General features: G+C 40.5%; 1 protein-coding gene across 2 annotated transcripts in view; it reads right to left on the reverse strand.

Moving 5' to 3' along the window:
* Positions 1-19,106, reverse strand: part of SEC6 — a 103,919-nt gene that overhangs the window by 26,125 nt on the left and 58,688 nt on the right. For both annotated transcript variants that reach the window (XM_087682188.1, XM_087682194.1), the window contains exons 13-16: positions 4,420-4,528; positions 4,197-4,337; positions 3,912-4,091; positions 3,683-3,763 (exon numbers count right to left, since the gene is read on the reverse strand). In XM_087682188.1, the coding sequence (XP_087538314.1) occupies positions 3,683-3,763; positions 3,912-4,091; positions 4,197-4,337; positions 4,420-4,528 (511 nt within the window). The remainder of the gene's footprint in view (positions 1-3,682; positions 3,764-3,911; positions 4,092-4,196; positions 4,338-4,419; positions 4,529-19,106) is intronic.

Below are 19,106 nucleotides of genomic sequence, written 5' to 3' on the forward strand. Positions count from 1 at the left end.
GCATGTGACAGCAATACAAGAGCCATCAAATGGAGCAACACGGTCGCAGCCTGAAAACACAGGTCTAGTTGGGGCTGACATCAGCTGACGCTGCATTATATGCAGCAAACACAAGAAGTGCAAGTAGCAAGCAGATCATGGAGTAGCAACAAACTAGCGCGCCTGATGAGCACATGGAGGCAAGACCTGAGATCAACAAAAGAAAACTAGTAGTAGGAACCTAGATCTTGCAATCTGATACCATGTAAGAAGTGGTGTAGCAATGGAAGTATAGACAAGTGCTGAAATAAACTACTAAACACAAGACAAAAGAGAAAGAAAACAAAAGAACATTGCAAAAGAAGAGAACTCAACGATGTGCTCGGGAAATGGAATCCATATACCAAACAAAAGATAGTCGGATACAACAGTGAGCCATTGGCTGCATGGGCACTGGCATCGGTTCCTCTCTCCAATAGGAAGTCCACCTGATGAATGATGATAATTGAGGAGGAGGAGGAGCCCCACTATACAAAGGCGATAAATATGCCAAATACAATAGTTGGTCAGCCAACATCTATACTAAGTATCTACAATATTAGGCTTTGGTGTAGTCAATTGGAGAACTAAACTCTAAGATCAACCATAAGGATAGGAGAACAATATATTAGAAGATCCATCCATGCATTTTAGATGGTTACTTCCTTCTTGCTTTGATGTTCGAACTCTGCAATGATTGCTTATTTTCCCTATCTCCAAGCATCATGTACTTTGGCCAATTCTTGTTTCCTGTTCTTGAGTTGGGTGGGTGTGAGGCCATCTGCCATCTATATCTTGGTTCCTCACAAGGATTTGGTTTGCTTCATTACCTCTATCTTTTCTCGCATTGTTGCATATCATAATGCTAGATGCTTTCTTTTGACCATGATTGAGGGATCTCCAATATCGATGAAGGGAATGGCCCTATGCACCTTCCTTTGTATTATTTCGTGTTCTTGAACAAAGATGTCTTCTCTATCTACTCATCATCCATGACCTTAACCTTATTCCATCCTTCATCTAAGGGCCCTACTCTAATTTCCTTGGCAACCCATTCTTATTGTTGCCATTTGTAAATTCGTGTTATGACTTCTTTTATTAGAATCTCATTTTGTGATTTAGATTGCTATAGCCTATACCTGATGGATAGTCTAGTCTTCCTTTTTCTTTTGCTAGCTAATGTGTTCTTCTAGTGCTTGAACTTTTTTCTTTGTTTCTATCAACTCCTCCTTCAGAGTTTTGTTTTCTTGTTGTAGCTAGTGGACCATATCCACTAGGTATTGCTCCAACAAGGAAGGCCTCATGATTGGTTTCAATGGGGTTGAGCCCAGTACCTCAGAGAAGCTTGATTTGGTTGCAATGTCTGCCTGTGGATAGGGGTATAGATAAAAATGGGGGGCTGCTACTAGCATGCTGCCCTAGCCATTTGAGGGACAGCCCCTTGACCTTAGGTAGTAGGGACTACTTCACACTACTGTGGCTGAACTAGCAAACAAGTGGGTTTTAGCCTTTAGGTCTGGTTGAACATGCAACTATGGGTTGCAAAGCTAGGTAGATAAAAGTGTCCCTTGTGTTAGATGTGGGAAGCATGAGGAGACACAAAGGCATTGCATACGAAATTGCCTAAGGGCTCATGAGGTTTGGAGAAGAGTGCTTAGGATAGAGCAATGGTCATGAGGATGTGTATTTTTAATGCTTAGCTTTGGTATTGTTAAGTCATGCACATGTGAGGTGCATACGTGAAGTGCAAGTCAATTAAGTCATGGCAATGGCTTAAGTAACCCGATTGAATAGTAGGTGACATTGGCAAAAGTTGTACAAAGTTATGTCAGGCAAGTACTTGTGGGTACTTAGTGTCAGTCTGGGCCCTAAGGTCTAGGCCATTAAATGTCTAGTGCTGACATTGTGGGACTAGGCATTGACTAATTAGTAATAAATTAATGCTAGTCCAAGGCCAATCAATGTTGGGACCATTAAATGTCCCACGGAGGTTAGTAGATTAATTGTGAATGGGTATTAGCTAGTTCTCGGGCAGGGTCAAATGGATAATTAATTAATTTTCAGAATCTAAATTCTGAAAATTAATTAATGAAGTTGGAAATTACAATTAGAAGGCTGTCAAGTAGCAAAAGAGGCTTGACTTGTCAAAATAACCCATGCAAACTAAGAGAATGTTGTTTGGGGGTAGGCTGAGGGTCATTCCAACATTCACAAGCAGAGGGAGGAAGGAGCCTCCATTAGATGAGCTTTGAGAGAGCTACCACCTGTCAAAATAAAGGGCAACCAAATTAGCAAACAGAGATATGCATTATGCAGTAAACTTCATGATAGTATAAACACTAAGATAATCAAACCACATCCAAAAACAGCATTTGAAATAAAACATCAAGCAACTTGAAGTGCATGTGCCTATATATGTGATTTTTCCACCAATCTTTGTACCTTTTCTGTGTCTGACACATTTCTTGGATAAGGTCTCAGTCTAATCCATTATATCATTTAGGACTTGGACTTACTCCATCTCATCTACCACTCTTCTAAGCTTTGGAATTTATTCTTCTAACAAAACACTTCTTGGCCACAACCATGGGCAGCCATGCAGCTGACAATGACTGCAAAAGCAACCAGCACAGCAGAAGGCAGCAGCAGAAAGAGGCTGATTGCAGTGGTGATGATGACGGCTGCAGAACTGACCATTGTAGCAATAGGCAGCAGCAGACAGAGGTGTCAGCAGTGAACTTAAGGGATGATGATTGCAGAGCACAAAGCAGGAGAGGATGCAAAGCGATGAAGGCGGCACAGCTGTATGCTGAAGGCACAGATGCAAGTGACAGCAGGTGGTGTGCTCAATAATGGAGGATGAAGTAACACATTTCGATTAGACCTGAAAGGTGAAAGTTTGCTGAAAAAGCAAGCATTAGAATAAAATTTCAAGAACAAAACCTCCCAAGTTGTCTCAGGAATAAACAGAAGAAATTTCAGGAAAATGGCTGCCAGCTGCTTGCCCATGTTGATGCTTTGCCATTGGCTTTGTGGTTTTTGATCAGAAAACATAGAAGGGAAGCAACTATACCAACTTAATAAATGTGGAATGAAGTATGTGCAGCATGGTGCCTATAAACTGACGAGAGCTGGAACTGGCTGACCTGATCTGAGAGGACCAAAATACGACTGACCTAAAATAGTCATGCCCATACACGTGGCAAACAACAAAAAGAAATGAGGGTAGATAAAAACCTGTCCGACTCCTTCATCCTATACTCCTCTCCCAATGTCACCAATAATCACTCTACTACTTTGCTGCATGCAAGTTTGACAGCCTACTAATGCATTGTCACAAAACATCCAAACAAGCCATGTTCCCCTCTAGGAAATCCTAGTCAATCTTGTCATAGACCCTCCCAAAATCCAAGAGAACTACTAGGGCTATGTCAGCCCATTGTTCAGTAAGAAGGAATATGTATAAATATTGTAATCCTAGGCAAACAATGTTTTTGGCAAATTACCATGCTATTCAACAGTTGTGCATGAGAAGTCCAGTCAGTCTTGGCATCACAGATTCCTAATGTAATTTACAAACCTATCATATGCAACACTACAGGTAAACCAGTGCAACCTCTGCCATGCAGATGCTGAATGTGCACAATCAAAAGTTAGCACTTACTGCTGCACATGCAAAGTCAAGCTCAAGCTCTTGGGCTTCCTCAAATCGTGTTCTCTGAGCTGCCTGGAAATCAACCATAACCTGCAACATATAAACAATATAAGTTTTTTCACTGGAAGAAGCTTGAGTAGTTATTATTTTCTTTTCTCTTGCTAAAGAAGTTTTGTCGTCTGGCTACTTGAGCCCAACATATAAACTCAATCATGCAGGGGATGCTTGAGGTTTTTGCCTGTATCACAGCAAGCGCGAGTCGATACAACATTACATCTGTGCTTTTCTCCTTTACAACCTGCACTTGCTCATTTATTATGCGAAACAATTCTACCCCTCCCATAGTAAAAGACTTCCCATCTGCATCTCTCTTTGTAGGATGTGAGACCTCGTCCTGCAATAGATTGGTATACCATTTCTGACAAAGCAAGTCACTTTATCAGCTTATGCGCTTACAACAGGTAGTACAAGACTGTGAAAAGTAAATCCAGACTCAACTCTTTCATGAAATAAGTACAAATACCTGCATTGTCTGTTGCATACGATCAACATACGCATTCATTAGTGGATCCATAGCCCCACTTTCCGCACAGACTTGTGTTAATGATTCATCAACTCCCAAACCTATTAGCTGATCTTGGTATTGCACTACCCAAGTTGTCACCTGTCTAATCAAGCTCCACTAAGAAACATTTATAAACTATCAAACTGAGAGAATGATCTGAAATCTAGTAACAAGAGTTTACCTTCAAAATTTCTTGGTTGGTAAGATCATTTGCTCTATCTCCCAGCTTTCTCAACATTTGGATGAACCGTTCAGTGTAAAGCTGAACCATCAGCTGGAAAATTTCATATCTGCATAAAATATAAAGCTTTGAGAAAATTCAGAAATTTGAGACATCCTTTGACATTTGTCACGTGAATTTCAAGCCTGCAATCTACATTAGTCCATGCAGGATGGTTCCCAAGGAAACTAAGTTTGTGGCCACCAGAAATTTGTGGCAAATGGGAAGGGAGTGCTACCTCATCATGGTAACATGACAAACATGTGATTTTATGCCCAGAAAATGTCTTATAATGCTTCAATCCACAAAGATAGTAGCAAATATTTGGTGCAGCTTCTAGATAACTAGGGCTTTGGCTTTTTATAACATTGAAATGCTGATTCTAAAGGTTTGGACTCTAAGTTCAAAGTTTTATTAGAATGTTATGGACTTTCGCTTTTCAAGCTTCACCCAGATTACAATGGCCGGCAAGTCAGGTGATAGACCTTGAGAACAAGGAGTGGAGGTAGTTCCTTCAAGTGCGAAAAGGTCACATATCATACACACATGTTATTCTGAATATAGCCAAGAAGAACATGCGCTGCATATGTAGTGCACAGCCACTTTTGTGGCCTATTATAAATGTATTGTTAACCTTTGAGTGGAAGGCAGTGGTGTTATACAACAAAATTCAAAGAAACATGTCTATGGAGAGAGATTTTGAAAGTAAAAAAGACATTATGATAATACCATTTTGCTTTTTATTCCACTTGTATACAAAGGAAAGCAGATCCTAAAGTTTACATCAAAATACTACAACTATCCTTTTCACTTGTGCACAAAGGAATATATGATCCTACAATAAATTTGTATCCTTTTTTGGTATCTCTCTCTTTTTTTTTGTGAAGAAGTTTGAAGTTTGAACTAACAAATTGAAATAGCTACAAAAGGCCATCTGGTCAACCACACACACTCAAAGACAAGTAGCAAACACACATGAAGCCCAAAGGATATGAAACACATGGCTACAAGAATAGAAGGGGATCATGAAGCAAGCACAACTGGGGTGGTGCAGATGACATCCATCCATGGAGCAGCCACCGCTCCAATGATCACACCAGCCAAAACCATGGACGTAATTTTCCATAGTAGCAAACCTCGAACACAGCCCACATGACCACGGATGCTTGAGAACAAATCAAAAATAAAAACATTGTGTGTCCAGGAGATGTGCCAAAGACCAGTCCAACGCAGAAAATGAAAAAGATAGGGATGATGCAATTGTAAAGTGACCGTGGACAGGATCATTGTTTGCTGATGTGCCACTGAAGTCCATACTTGGGAAATGAAATCCAAGATTCGTCTAGCAATTGGATAAGAGATAAAAAGATAAACAGGAGTGTGACATTAAGAGTGATATTTAATGTCACGTTAAGGTCATAAATATGGAATGTGACATTAAAAGTGACATTTAATGTGACATTAAGGTAAACCTAGGGGAACATGCACGAGAATGACCGTCTGGGCATTTGGGCGCCCGAACGGGGTTAAGGGGAGCCTAGAGAGTAAGAGAGTCCAAGAATAGTAGGACTCCAGAGAAGTGGACGGCTGGCAAAGGAATACGGATGAGGGGGGCCAGCACTTATCTAGGCGTGGTTGGAAGGAGAAGAATCACTCGTGCTCAGTGGTTTAAGGGTTTTCTCTCTGTCTTTACGAAGCCATCCAACATTGGTATCAGAGCCTATGGTTCAACGATCAGATCCGTCGTCTATCAGAGATCGTCAGTTGTTCGTCAAATTGTCAATAATACGCCAGGTCATCAATCGCCCGCCAGGTCGTCAACTTTTCGCAAGGTCGCGTGAGTATCAGGCGCCGTGAAAACGCGACGGGCCGTGAAGGAAAAGAAAGGTGAGATGTGCCAGGCGCCGTGAAAACGCGACGGGCCGTGAAGACAAGAAAAGTAAGACGTGCCACGTCACATTAATGTGACACGTTACGGGCAGGGAAAAGATTAGACGTGGGGTCGCGAGGACCAGACCAGGCGTGGGGTCGCGAGGATCAGACGTGGGGTCATGAGAAAACGTGACTTTGTCACAACTGCTGTTGACGGGTAACTGCAACTGCTCCTGAGATGGACATGACTGCGACTGCCGTGAGAGGGACAGAAGAATGTCATATACGACTGAAGTCAGGAAATTGAATTTCCAACATGACTGTTTTACTGCTCTAGTCTGGGAAGATAAAATTTGTTCATTACTCTTCGGGCTTCTTTCCAAACCAGCAACTAAAGTCTGTCATTAAAAATCAGGGAAGTACTTTACTTTGTATGCAAATTTCTTATTTTTGCTTTCCAATTCCAGTGTATTAATGGCAGAAAAAGGGAAAGAAAGGGTAATGGAAAGCTCTAGTTCTGGGGACCAACATATGGTAGATCCCCATGAACCAGAAATACAAGAAGAACAATGGGAAGAATTTTTTGCTACGCGAGAGCAATTCGATGATTTTACTGCTCGTGTGCAAACTCAGGGGGTTCAAATAGAATTTTTAACTCAAACACTTACTGAAATAAAATCTCAATTAACTTTATTGTTGGAAAGAGATAAAAATAAGATAGAAATCTCAGATGTCCCATCTTTATCGAAAGATTTAGATGTGACTATGCGAGATCCTAAGGAACCCCAAACTTACCATAAATTGAGGGATAATCCAGTTCTGAAGGATATGAAACCACCTCAATTTTACGGGGAGGAAAAGGATAGGAATAAAGACGCAATCTTTAATTTCCTCCAAAAATGGGAAGATTTACATAAATTAAAAATTACCCCACCACATCTCCAAGCACTGGAGGCTAGTTTGACTTTGGGGCCCAAAGCATATAAGTGGTGGCGAACTTTAACGGAGGCGAATAAAATACCTGAAACTTGGGCTCAATTTGAATACGTCTTTTTGAAAGAATTTCTTCCTGAAAATGAAATGGAAAGAATTTGGGAAGATTGGGATTATGTCAGACAAAAGGGAAGACCCCTGCTGACATATCTGGAGGAATATCGTGAGATAATCCTCAAACTGGAAGGAATAGATGAATTCCAAAAAACAAGAGGATTCATTAGGGGACTGGATAAAGCCTGTAAAAAGGAAGTAAAACGGAGTTTACCTAAGACGCTGGAAGAGGCAATTAAATTTGCATTAATTTATGAAGATAGTATGCGTCCAGGTACACTCACTAGTCTCACTGATACGGAGCCCAAGTCTAAGGAATTGGAAACCTCAAAATTTGTGGTCAAATTTAAAAGAAAAATGCCAGTTTTTAAGGGTAAAAAACAACCTTTTGAAAAGAAACCATATATGAGGCCAAAGTTAAGTCCTGATGACTTTGATAAGGCCAAAAAAGAAAAGTTGTGTTTTAATTGCCTATCCCCTAACCATGCTGCTTGGAATTGCCCTCAAAAGAAAAAGGGGGAAGACAAAGGAAAGGATAAGGACAAGGGCAAGGGAAAAGAAAAACAAATCCATGTAGTGCAGACCTTAGAATTAAAGGGCCATGAAAAGTACAAATCTTTAGAGGTCTTGCACATGGATGTACAACATAAGTGTTGTATGTCAACTTCTATGTGGCAGCCTACTTTTGGGCCACATGATTTACTTAGAGTACATGGATTGATAGCTGGAAAACGGGATAGAGTCATGATTGATGACTCTGCCACACATAATTTTATAAATTATGCACTTGTCAAAAAATTGAAACTTCCCCAACAAAACAGTGAGCATCAATATGTTGTTCGTATGATGCAAGGCCAAGACAATAAAATATGGGATACAATGGTATCCAATTTGGAAATCGAGATTCAAGGATATAAAGATAAGCTTGATTTCCAAATAATGAACATGGAAAGAGCTGATATTGCTCTAGGGAGGGAGTGGCTATGGGCATTGGAACCATCCTTAAAACGTAGCTATCACCATAATACACTGGAATTTGAAAGGGATGGTAAGACTTTTGTCATTCAAGGTGAACATGAAGTATCTGATAATCCTTTGCTGTGTTCTACTGAAGTTCAGAAGCTGATAAAGAAGGAAGTTTGTGAGGTATATATCCTATGGTCTCTTCCTGTATAGAATACTTTTACTTTCTGTAATATAAAGCAACATTTTTCTTATGTTTGTGAGTTGAATGTTAATAATGAATTGAATAGTTTGTTAGATGATTTTAAAGACGTGTTTCCTTCTGATTTACCAAGTGGCCTTCCACCAGATAGGGGTGATATAAATCACCCAATTGATATAAATAAGGATACACACCCAATTTCAAAACCACCATATAGGTTAAGTGAAACACAGCATCAAGAAGTTGAAAAACAAATTAAGGATTACCTAGATAAAGGGTTTATTCAACCCAGTAATTCACCTTGGGCTTCACCAATTTTATTGGTAAAGAAAAAAGATGGTTCTATGCGACTTTGTGTTGACTATAGAGCACTTAATAAAATAACGGTGAAGAATAAATTTCCTATGCCCAGAATGGAAGATCTTTTTGATCAATTGCAAGGGGTAAAATTCTTCACAAAGATAGATTTAAGATCAGGCTATCACCAAATAAGAATTAAGGCACAAGATGTTTCCAAGACAGCATTTCGTACTAGATACGGGCATTATGATTTTTTAGTGATGCCTTTTGGCCTCACTAATGCACCAGCTACCTTTATGAAGCTGATGAATAGTGTTTTACGACCCTATCTAGGACATTTTATAGTAGTCTTCTTGGATGATATCTTGATCTTTAGTAAATCAAGAGAAGAACATTTGGAACACTTACAATTAGTATTCCAACTGTTAAGAACACATTCCCTTTATGCGAAGAAAACTAAATGTGAATTCTTTGCACCAAAAGTCAAATATCTGGGGCATATTATCTCGAAAGAGGAAATCAACATGGATCCAGAAAAAGTAAGGGCAATTATTGAATGGCCACCTCCAAGTAACCTGGAAGAGCTGCAGATCTTCCTAGGTTTATCTGGATTTTATCGTAGATTCATTCGAGATTATGCCAAAATAGCTGTTCCAATGACAGACCAACTTAAAGGGAAAGGAAAAAGTTTTAATTGGGGAACAGACCAAAATGAAAGTTTTCAAAAACTTAAGGTAGCTATTGCTACAGCTCCAGTACTATTAATAGTGGATCCCAACAAACCATTTGTGGTTGAAGCTGATGCCAGTAATCAGGCAATAGGCGCGGTCTTATTACAAGAAGGTCGACCAGTTGCTTTTGAAAGCAAGAAATTAGATCGTGCAAAACAGAACTACTCTGTTTATGAGAGGGAGCTGTATGCAATAGTATATGCAATGAAGAAATGGAGGCACTATTTGTATGGTGCCAAACTTTTGATTTTATCGGATCATGAAAGCATTAAGTGGCTTAATAATCAACCAGATTTACACGGGCGTAAAGCCAAATGGGCCGAACTCCTCCAAGAGTTCGACTATGAGATAAGATATCGAAAAGGAAAGTATAATATAGTAGCTGATGCACTCAGCAGAATGCCCATCATTAATGAATTGAGTTTTATTCAGTTCACTTCCAATTTGCTTGAATCTTTAAAAGGGAAATGCCAGGTTGATCCAGCATATTCCAATATATGGAAAGCAATAAAAAATGGGGATCCAAATGGAAGTGCTTCTATTGAGGAAGGAATATCTGAGGATGTTCAACAAGGAAATGGAGCATCAGGGGTTGCTCAAACTGAATTCAAGTGGAAGAATTTTACCATTGATAATGGTTATTTACTCTACAAGGGTAGGGTATGTGTCCCGAAAGATATAGAAATAAGGCGCCAGATACTCTTTGAGTGTCATGATACCCCTAGTGCAGGACATCCAGGAGTTAATAAGACTTATAGTCTTATTAAAAAGCAGTTCTATTGGCCTGGAATGAATAAGGACGTCCTTGACTATGTGGTCAAATGTAATAAATGCCAGGTTAATAAAGCTGAAAGATTAAAAATGGGAGGACTTCTCCATCCATTAGAAATTCCTTCGAGAAAATGGGAGAGTATCTCCATGGACTTTATTGTTGCTTTACCTAGAACACAGAGGGGGCACGACTCTGTGTGGGTGATTGTGGATAGGTTAACCAAAATGGCTAGGTTCACTCCAACTTCAACTGATGTTAAAACACCAGAATTGGCTAGATTGTTCGTAGAGAACATATACTGATTGTATGGCCTTCCGACAAATATAGTTTCTGATCGGGATAGAAAATTTGATAGCCATTTTTGGCGTGCGGTATTTAGGAAATTGGATACTAAACTTAGCATGAGTACGGCGGATCACCCGCAAATAGATGGGCAAACTGAAAGGGTTAACCAAATTCTTAAAGATATGCTTAGGGCATATGTAAGTAAAAGGCAAACTAATTGGGAAGAGTATTTACCGATAGCAAAGTTTGCATATAACAGTGCCAAGCACTCTTCCACTGGATATAGTCCATTTATGTTAATGTATGGGTTTCAGCCCAGAGCTCCTTTTGCAGTAGGACTGCATAAGAAAAAGGTTCAGGCAGCTAAAGACTTTTTGGAGGATATGAATAGTATGTTAAAATTTGCTCAAGAAAATATTAAAAAAGCTCAAAATCGAGCTAGAGCATATGCAGATCCTCACCGAAGAGACATCTCCTTTGAAGAAGGAGAATTGGTCTATCTTAAGGTGCCTGAACAAACTAAAACTATGAAAAAGGGACAATGTCCAAAGCTTTCACCAAGGTATTGTGGTCCTTTCATAATACTTAAAAGGATGGGAGAATTGGCTTACTGTAAGAAGCTGGGAATACTTAGAATACTAATAATATGCCATGTCACATTGACACTGGTATATAAGGAGAGAAGTTGTAATTTTTCACATCTTTTTGACATATCAATACATTTACAATCCTTCTCTCCCTTCTTGCTCCAAGCTTCCATGGCTTCTTCATATTTCCTGTCTTTCTCTCTCCAATTCTAGTCTTTCTCTCTCCTCATCACTCTATTTCTCTCTCTTCCTGTAGTCTTTCTCTCTCCTCTGCAGTCTTTCTCTCTCCTCTTTCTCTCTCCCTAGTTCTCTCTCTGACAAGTGGTTCCTCTTTCAGTTTATTTTGGTGTTCTTCAACGACATTTTGATCTACAGCAAGACTTTTCAGGATCATTTGTCGCATATGAGGAAGGTTTTTGATGTGTTGAGACATCATAGGCTTTTTGCTAAGGAGAAGAAGTGTTCTTTCATGCAGACTGAAGTGGAATACTTGGGACATATAGTCAGTGAAAAAGGAATACAGGCTAATCCCAAGAAGGTGCAATGCATAAAAGATTGGCCAACGCCTACTACTACTACCTCTTAGAGGATTTCTTGGTCTATCTTCATTCTATCGCAGATTTATAAAGCATTATGCGGCAATTGCAGCCCCTTTAACTGACAGATTGAAGAAAGAAGCTTTCTTTTGGGATTCTCTTGCAGATAGCAGCTTCAACCAGTTAAAGGAATTACTTACCTCCGCTCCTATTCTTGTATGCCCGGATTTCTCTAAAGAGTTTACTATACAATGTGATGCTAGTGGCCGTGGCATTGGGGCTGTTTTGCTTCAGGAGCATGGAGTAATTGCATTTGAAAGCCGTAAGCTTACTGATAAGGAGATGGCCATGAATGTTTATGATCAGGAAATGTTGGCTATTCTGCATGCAATCAAGAAATGGCACCATTACTTATATGGCAGCCGATTCAGAGTGCATAGTGATCATCGCGTACTCAAGTATTTCCTTACTCAGTCAAATCTTACTCCAAAGCAACGACGATGGGTAGCAACATTACAAAATTATGACTTTGACATCACTCATACAAGGGACAAAGATAACATAGTGGCTGATTCTCTCTCTCGTATGTGGGCCTGCAAAGTATCAGCCATAACGGAATTACATAGTGATTGGATTGAAGAGCTACAAGAGGCATATCTCTTAGATGAGGAATTCAGCCAAATCTTTCAGAAATTACAGCAAGGTCTTATGGAAGAAAACTCGCACTACCAGCTTAAAAATGATCTTATTTGGTGGAAGAGCAAGATTGTTATTCCCTCTACTTCTTCTTTCAAGCGAAAAATTATGGAGGAGATGCATTCTTCGCCTTTAGCTGGACACTTGGGAGTTTTCAAGACTTATGACAGGATCAGCAAGAGCTTTTATTGGAAAGGACTGTGGAAAGATGTCAAGGACTTCGTTATGAAGTGTATGCCTTGTCAGCAAAATAAGGATAGCACCCATAAGCCAGGGGGTTTATTGCAGCCATTGCCTATTCCTACGGGTAAATGGACTCATATTACTATAGACTTTATCACTGGCTTACCTACTACCAAGAAGGAGTGGAATAGTATTTACGTGGTGGTTGACAGACTCACCAAAGCAGCTCATTTTATCCCAACAAAAATTCAGTTTACTGCTTCTCAGGTGGCCAACCAGTTTATGGAGCATATTTTCAGATTGCATGGATTACCGCAGGTGATTGTCCATGATAGGGACTCAAAGTTTATGAGTAACTTTTGGCAAGCGGTATTTACATCTATGGGTACCAAGTTGGCTCCATCTACGGCTTATCATCCCCAAACTGATGGACAGACAGAGAGAGTTAATAAATGGTTGGAGACTTATCTTCGCCATTTTTGTTATGATGTCCAAACCTCATGGGATTCTTGGTTACACCTGGCTGAGTTTGCTTATAATAATTCCACCCATGAGAGCATAGGAGTTTCACCCTTTGAGGCTTTGTATGGTTACAAGGTGCCCCTACCCACAGTCATTTTTAACGAAAAGATCAACCCTCATGGAAAGGAAGAGTTGGATAGAATGCAGACCCTTCTTCAGCAATGCAAGGTGAATCTAAGGAAGGCTCAAGATCAGATGAAGATGTATGCTGATGAGAAGAGGAGGCCTTTAGAGTTCCAGGAAGGAGAGCTGGTTTTGTTGAAGGTGCCCAAATCCAAGTATTCTACATTGAAAGATGGATCCAGTAATAAGCTTGCCCACAGATTCTATGGCCCTTACAGGATCCTTAAGCGGATTGGAGATTTGGCATACAGACTAGAGCTTCCCTCTTCTACAAAGATTCATAACGTCTTCCATATTAGTCAGCTCAAGCCCTATTATGGTGATCCAGTGGATTTAGTTGATGAGCTGCCACCTATTGATGAAGATGGTATTGTTCAGTACATCCCAGAGGCTGTTATAGGTCAGCGTGAAAAGAAGCTTCGATCACGTTCTATTGTGGAATATTTGATTAAATGGAGAGGTTTACCCTCTGAAGAGGCTTCTTGGAGACCTGATTCAATATTGGATGAGTATCCATACTTGAAGGATACATTGGTGGCTGAAGCCTATTGCTTATGGAGCTAGTATTGGTGCAGACTGGTTCAAGACAGCACGCTGTTTTAGAACAGTTTTTATCGTACTTCATTTTCAGAATTGAGCCATCTACATGAGCTTAAAGTACTCTTCAAGAGCTTCGTTTTGATATGTAGTACACCTCATTTGGACACTTCTATCAAAAGTTATGGCTGATTTGGTCCAGCAGGGACTGTTATTTCAGCAAGCTGTCTACTTTCTTCTAGAACTATTTGTTGAAGATTCTATGGCTCCAATGGCTTCTAAAGTTCTTCAAATCATGTATATAGCAGGGTCCACTTTCCGTACTTCAAATTCAGCCCTTGTAATGATAAATTCTTCACTCATTCCCTATTTGTAAAGCTGTAAAACAGAGTAGTACTCTGTTCTATCCATCTTTTCTTTAGCTCTTTCTAGTTTTGTTTTTGGGGACAAAAACTTTTGGGAAGGGATGGATTGTAAGAAGCTGGGAATACTTAGAATACTAATAATATGCCATGTCACATTGACACTGGTATATAAGGAGAGAAGTTGTAATTTTTCACATCTTTTTGACATATCAATACATTTACAATCCTTCTCTCCCTTCTTGCTCCAAGCTTCCATGGCTTCTTCATCTTTCCTGTCTTTCTCTCTCCAATTCTAGTCTTTCTCTCTCCTCGTCACTCTATTTCTCTCTCTTCCTGCAGTCTTTCTCTCTCCTCTGCAGTCTTTCTCTCTCCTCTTTCTCTCTCCCTAGTTCTCTCTCTGACACTTACAAGCTTCAACTACCTGCTGGTAATAAAATACATCCAGTTTTTCATGTAAGTAAATTAAGAAAGAAGCTGGGTGATTTGGATAATTTAATCCTAAATGATGATATTGAGGAGCTATTCAATGACCAATCTAATCCACATGAACCAGAAAAAATATTAAATGTTCGTAATAGACGAACAAGGAACACTATTTATCAGGAATGTTTGGTTAAGTGGAAAGATTGTTCAGAAGAAAGCTCAACATGGGAGCGAGTAAGTACTTTTAAAAAAAAGGTTTCCCGATTTACAGTTAGACCTTCCAAGTATCGCTTTCGAGGACGAAACCGATTCTTAAGGGGAAGGAAATGTGACATTAATGTGACATTAAGAGTGATATTTAATGTCACGTTAAGGTCATAAATATGGAATGTGACATTAAAAGTGACATTTAATGTGACATTAAGGTAAATCTTGGGGAACATGCACAAGAATGACCGTCCGGGCATTTGGGCGCCCGAACGGGGTTAAGGGGAGCCTAGAGAGTAAGAGAGTCCAAGAATAGTAGGACTCCAGAGAAGTGGGCGGCTGGCAAAGGAATACGGATGAGGGGGGCCAGCACTTATCTAAGCGTGGTTGGGAGGAGAAGAATCACTCGTGCTCAATGGTTTAAGGGTTTTCTCTCTGTCTTTACAAAGCCATCCAACAAGGAGTCTCATCACATGTATGAAAGATACATCTCCCATTAGAGACCTTGCAATGATGTAGCATATCCCTTGTAGGCTGCGGGGAGATCCTTGACTGCTCTCTCTCTCTTTCTCTCTCTCTCTCTCTCTCTCTCTCTCTCTCTCTTCATGAAGGTAATTGAATTAAGTAACTATTTTACATCAGACCATCAGGTCGACTTAGAACTCTCTCTCCGAAGAATATATACATCAAACCATCCGGTCAGCATTCTCACTAAATCTCTTACATTCTGTTACATCAGACCATCAGGTCCTCCAAGAAAGTGACGAAAGACTATCAGGACACCTCTGAAGTTTGACCTATATGGATAACCAGATATCACCATATCCTTGGGGTACCCGAAAGTGTTGACGAATACACCAAAAAGAGTAAAGCCGGAACTGCTTAGGAATAACACCGTCCAAAACTGTTTACAACCCCAAACAAGCCATCCGATTAAACTTGAGTCTGTGCAAGTCTTTGTCCAGCCAATCTAACAATCTGGAGAAGGCCAAGACTTCTCCTTGCAGCAAATTCATGTCCTTGTGAATCTCAAGAGGGCATCAAACTGAAAAACGTAGGATCTCCTGCCAAGATGCAATCAAATGAGAAAGGAGAAAAGACTAGGTGATCTTAAGAGGTCTCCAGGAATTAAGCACATCCCACCAGGAGAGGCACGAATGACTATGTTACCATGGGAGATGCAAGTCTTTCCAATGAAAAATTTTGCAATGTCTGACCAAGGATGACTCTGTACACATAACGCCTGCAAAAGGGCCAACCTCAAGGCTTTCATATGCAAATTAACATCCAGCAAAGCTGCTCCCCCCATTCATTTAGGCATAGTCACATACTACCACAAAATCCCAAACAGTTCCCCTTCTTTTTCCACAACATGAACCTGATAGGCTGAACTAGTTCCAAAAGGGACTTCTTAGTCCAAGGAAGCAGAGGCAAAAAGAATGATATCATACTAATCACATACTTTGAGCAACTTTCAGTCTGACATGTAAAGGCCAACCTTGAGATTTCCAGTACATGAACATGTCATGAATCCGGGAGGCCATCCAATCCAATAAGGCCCGGGGTGCTACCTCCACACCAATAGGATATCCCAGGTGTCTGGTGATATTTCCCTTTGAGATCACAATTCCATGCCAGCCCAAGGCCTGCAGATCAATCTCCATACAGGATAGAAGTGTAGATTTTTGAGTATTAATATGAAGACCAGATGCCAAAGCAAAAAGATTCCAGGCCACCATTACCCGATTAACATTAGTGCGATCAGCCTTAAGGAACATGAAAGAAACGTCTGCCAAAGATTGACCCACAAGTTGAGTACCACTGGGAAGAGACAAGCCAACTATCTCGCCTTGATCAGCCAGCTTATCCAGCAAGGAGAGCATCGGGTGAGTGACCAAGGCAAACAGCAAAGGGCTGAGAGGGCAGCCTTGCCTAAGGGAAGGAGATAAGGCAATTTCTTACGTGATCTCTCCAGAGCAATACGAGCCATAGCTCCTAACCAATAGTGTCAATAAGAGAAACCATGCGAGGGCCAAATCCCATTGTAGACAATAATTTCCGCAAAAAAGACCAGCTAACATGATCAAATGCCTTCTCAATATTGAGCTGAAGCATAATTACTTGTTGTCTTGAAGCTTTAGCATAGTCAATTCCCAGTTGAACATTCAAGATGTTATGTATTATATTGCAGCCTTTAATGAAACCATATTGGCATGGATGAACCAAGTGCGGAAAAACTTTCTGCAATCTGTTCGCAATGATTTGGGAGAAAATTTTGTATAACAAACTCATAACAGAAATAGGTCTCCATTGTTTCAAAGAGGTTGGGGAGGGAACCTTGGGCAACAACCAAATGACCGCAATCTTCCAATCTAATGGATAATACCAGAATTCCACACTTGCTCACACAAGCGAATCAATGGGTCTTTAATCTACTACACATTAGCTGAAAAGAGCTCATTAGGAAGTCCATCCCAACCAAGGCTTTTCCTTCGGGGTAGGTGAGATAGCACTTCTTCCACTTCATCTTCAGAAATATCCGCCTCCATTAAGTCCACCCATTCTGGTTTGATGTGGTTGCTTACCAACTCGAAAATACATCGGCGAGCAGCGAGTATAGAATTAGAAAAATTCTCTTGCGGACCCAACAAGGACTTTAAAAAGTTGACACACATATAAATGATGGAGGCCGGGTTAGTCACCATGACACCCTATTCATCCACTACATGCACAATATTCTCCCGAGCATATTTCTGATGCAAGCGAGCAAAGAATTGATGGGATTGACAGTTATTATCATATAAAGCTTCGGCTCTGGCCAGTAGTTTGTATTTTGCATATTCCTATTCCTGAAGAGAATGAACCCTGCCTTTCAACCATTCAATGCATGTGAGCAAGCCACCATTAGAATCCCTTGATTGACTTAGGGACAAGGAGTGGGCCACTAAAGATTGGGCATTCTGCAATTCAGCTCGTAAGGAGAAAGCTTGTTGAATACCATAATGACAAGATAACTGCCTGGTATTATCCCTAAAAATAGCCCATGCGTCCCTTCCTCCAAATAGAACCTTCAAGCTAAAAGAAGCAATCCGTTGCTGAACATATTCCAAAAACTGATTTTGCTGTAGAAAAGATTGATTAAAACGAAGTGGCAACTGAGTAAGAAGGGCCTTAAATACATGAACAGGTGTATGGGTCATTTCCAAGACCAAAGGATAGTGATCTGATAAGGCATGCTGTCGTTCCACCCACATGTCAATAACTGCCAGAAGAAAGGAATCGCTTGGACAAATATATATCCGATCCAGTCTGGCCCAGGTGTTAGGATGCTGCGAAGATCGATAGGTATAACCGGATTGTGACGGATACATCCAAGACCACATGTCCTACTTCAAAGATCCAGCTGCAAGGGCATCCCAAGCCTGTCGCTCAAGACCATCCATAACTGAATGCAGAGAAGTAGCTTGATCCCCAGATAGACATACATTAAAGTCGCCCTTGACAAAACCTTGACAATCCATGGAAAGGCAATGCAGGTCATCCCAAAGTTGACAATGTTCCCTTGCAGTAGAAGGAGCATACACGCCCACCAACCACAAAACCTCTCCCTCATAAAGAATCTCCAAAATCACAAATCGGCCTCAAGGGTCTTAAGAAACCAATGATGGTTGCAAGCAGGATTTGACGGCCAACATAACACCAGATTTGTACAGAGCTCGACCACTGAAGAACACAACGTAATCCTTATAAACATAAGAGAATCCAACCAAAGCATGTTGTTTATGCTCCACCGCACAAAATACATCCCACTTTCCAGCAAACACAACTTTTCCACAACCGATACTGCTTACTACCCGAAGAGATACCTTTCACATTTCACAAAGAAATTCTCATAATAAATCAAAAAAGAGAAAACTACTGAACCACCGCTTTTCCTTTCCCTTTTACATCTATAGCTTAACCTACCTAGAACCTTTCCATCTCGCTTCAGATTACATCGACAAGGTTTGCCCTTTGCAAACCAGCAATCAGAGCACGAGAAGGGAATTGTTGTTGTTGTGACCGAAAAACATCCCTGGGAGGCAAAAGCTTGCCCTGCGCATCAAAGCGCAAAGTAGAATTGGAATTCCTTTTATCATTCCCCGCCTAAGCACGTGAAGATTGAGGGTTCATGTAAAACCCCTTACCTTTGCGTTGAAAGGTCTGAGTGATGGGGTGTAGCAATGGGTGGGCAGGAGCCAAACAAGAAGCTTGTCTTGCATTACGTCTAACCATTGAAACCCAAGAATGTTCCCGA

The sequence above is a fragment of the Lygodium microphyllum genome, chromosome 1 (genome assembly GCF_053477565.2).
Source record: "Lygodium microphyllum isolate KBCC chromosome 1, Lygodium_microphyllum_v1.1.10, whole genome shotgun sequence".
In the NCBI taxonomy this organism is placed as follows: Eukaryota; Viridiplantae; Streptophyta; class Polypodiopsida; order Schizaeales; family Lygodiaceae; genus Lygodium; species Lygodium microphyllum.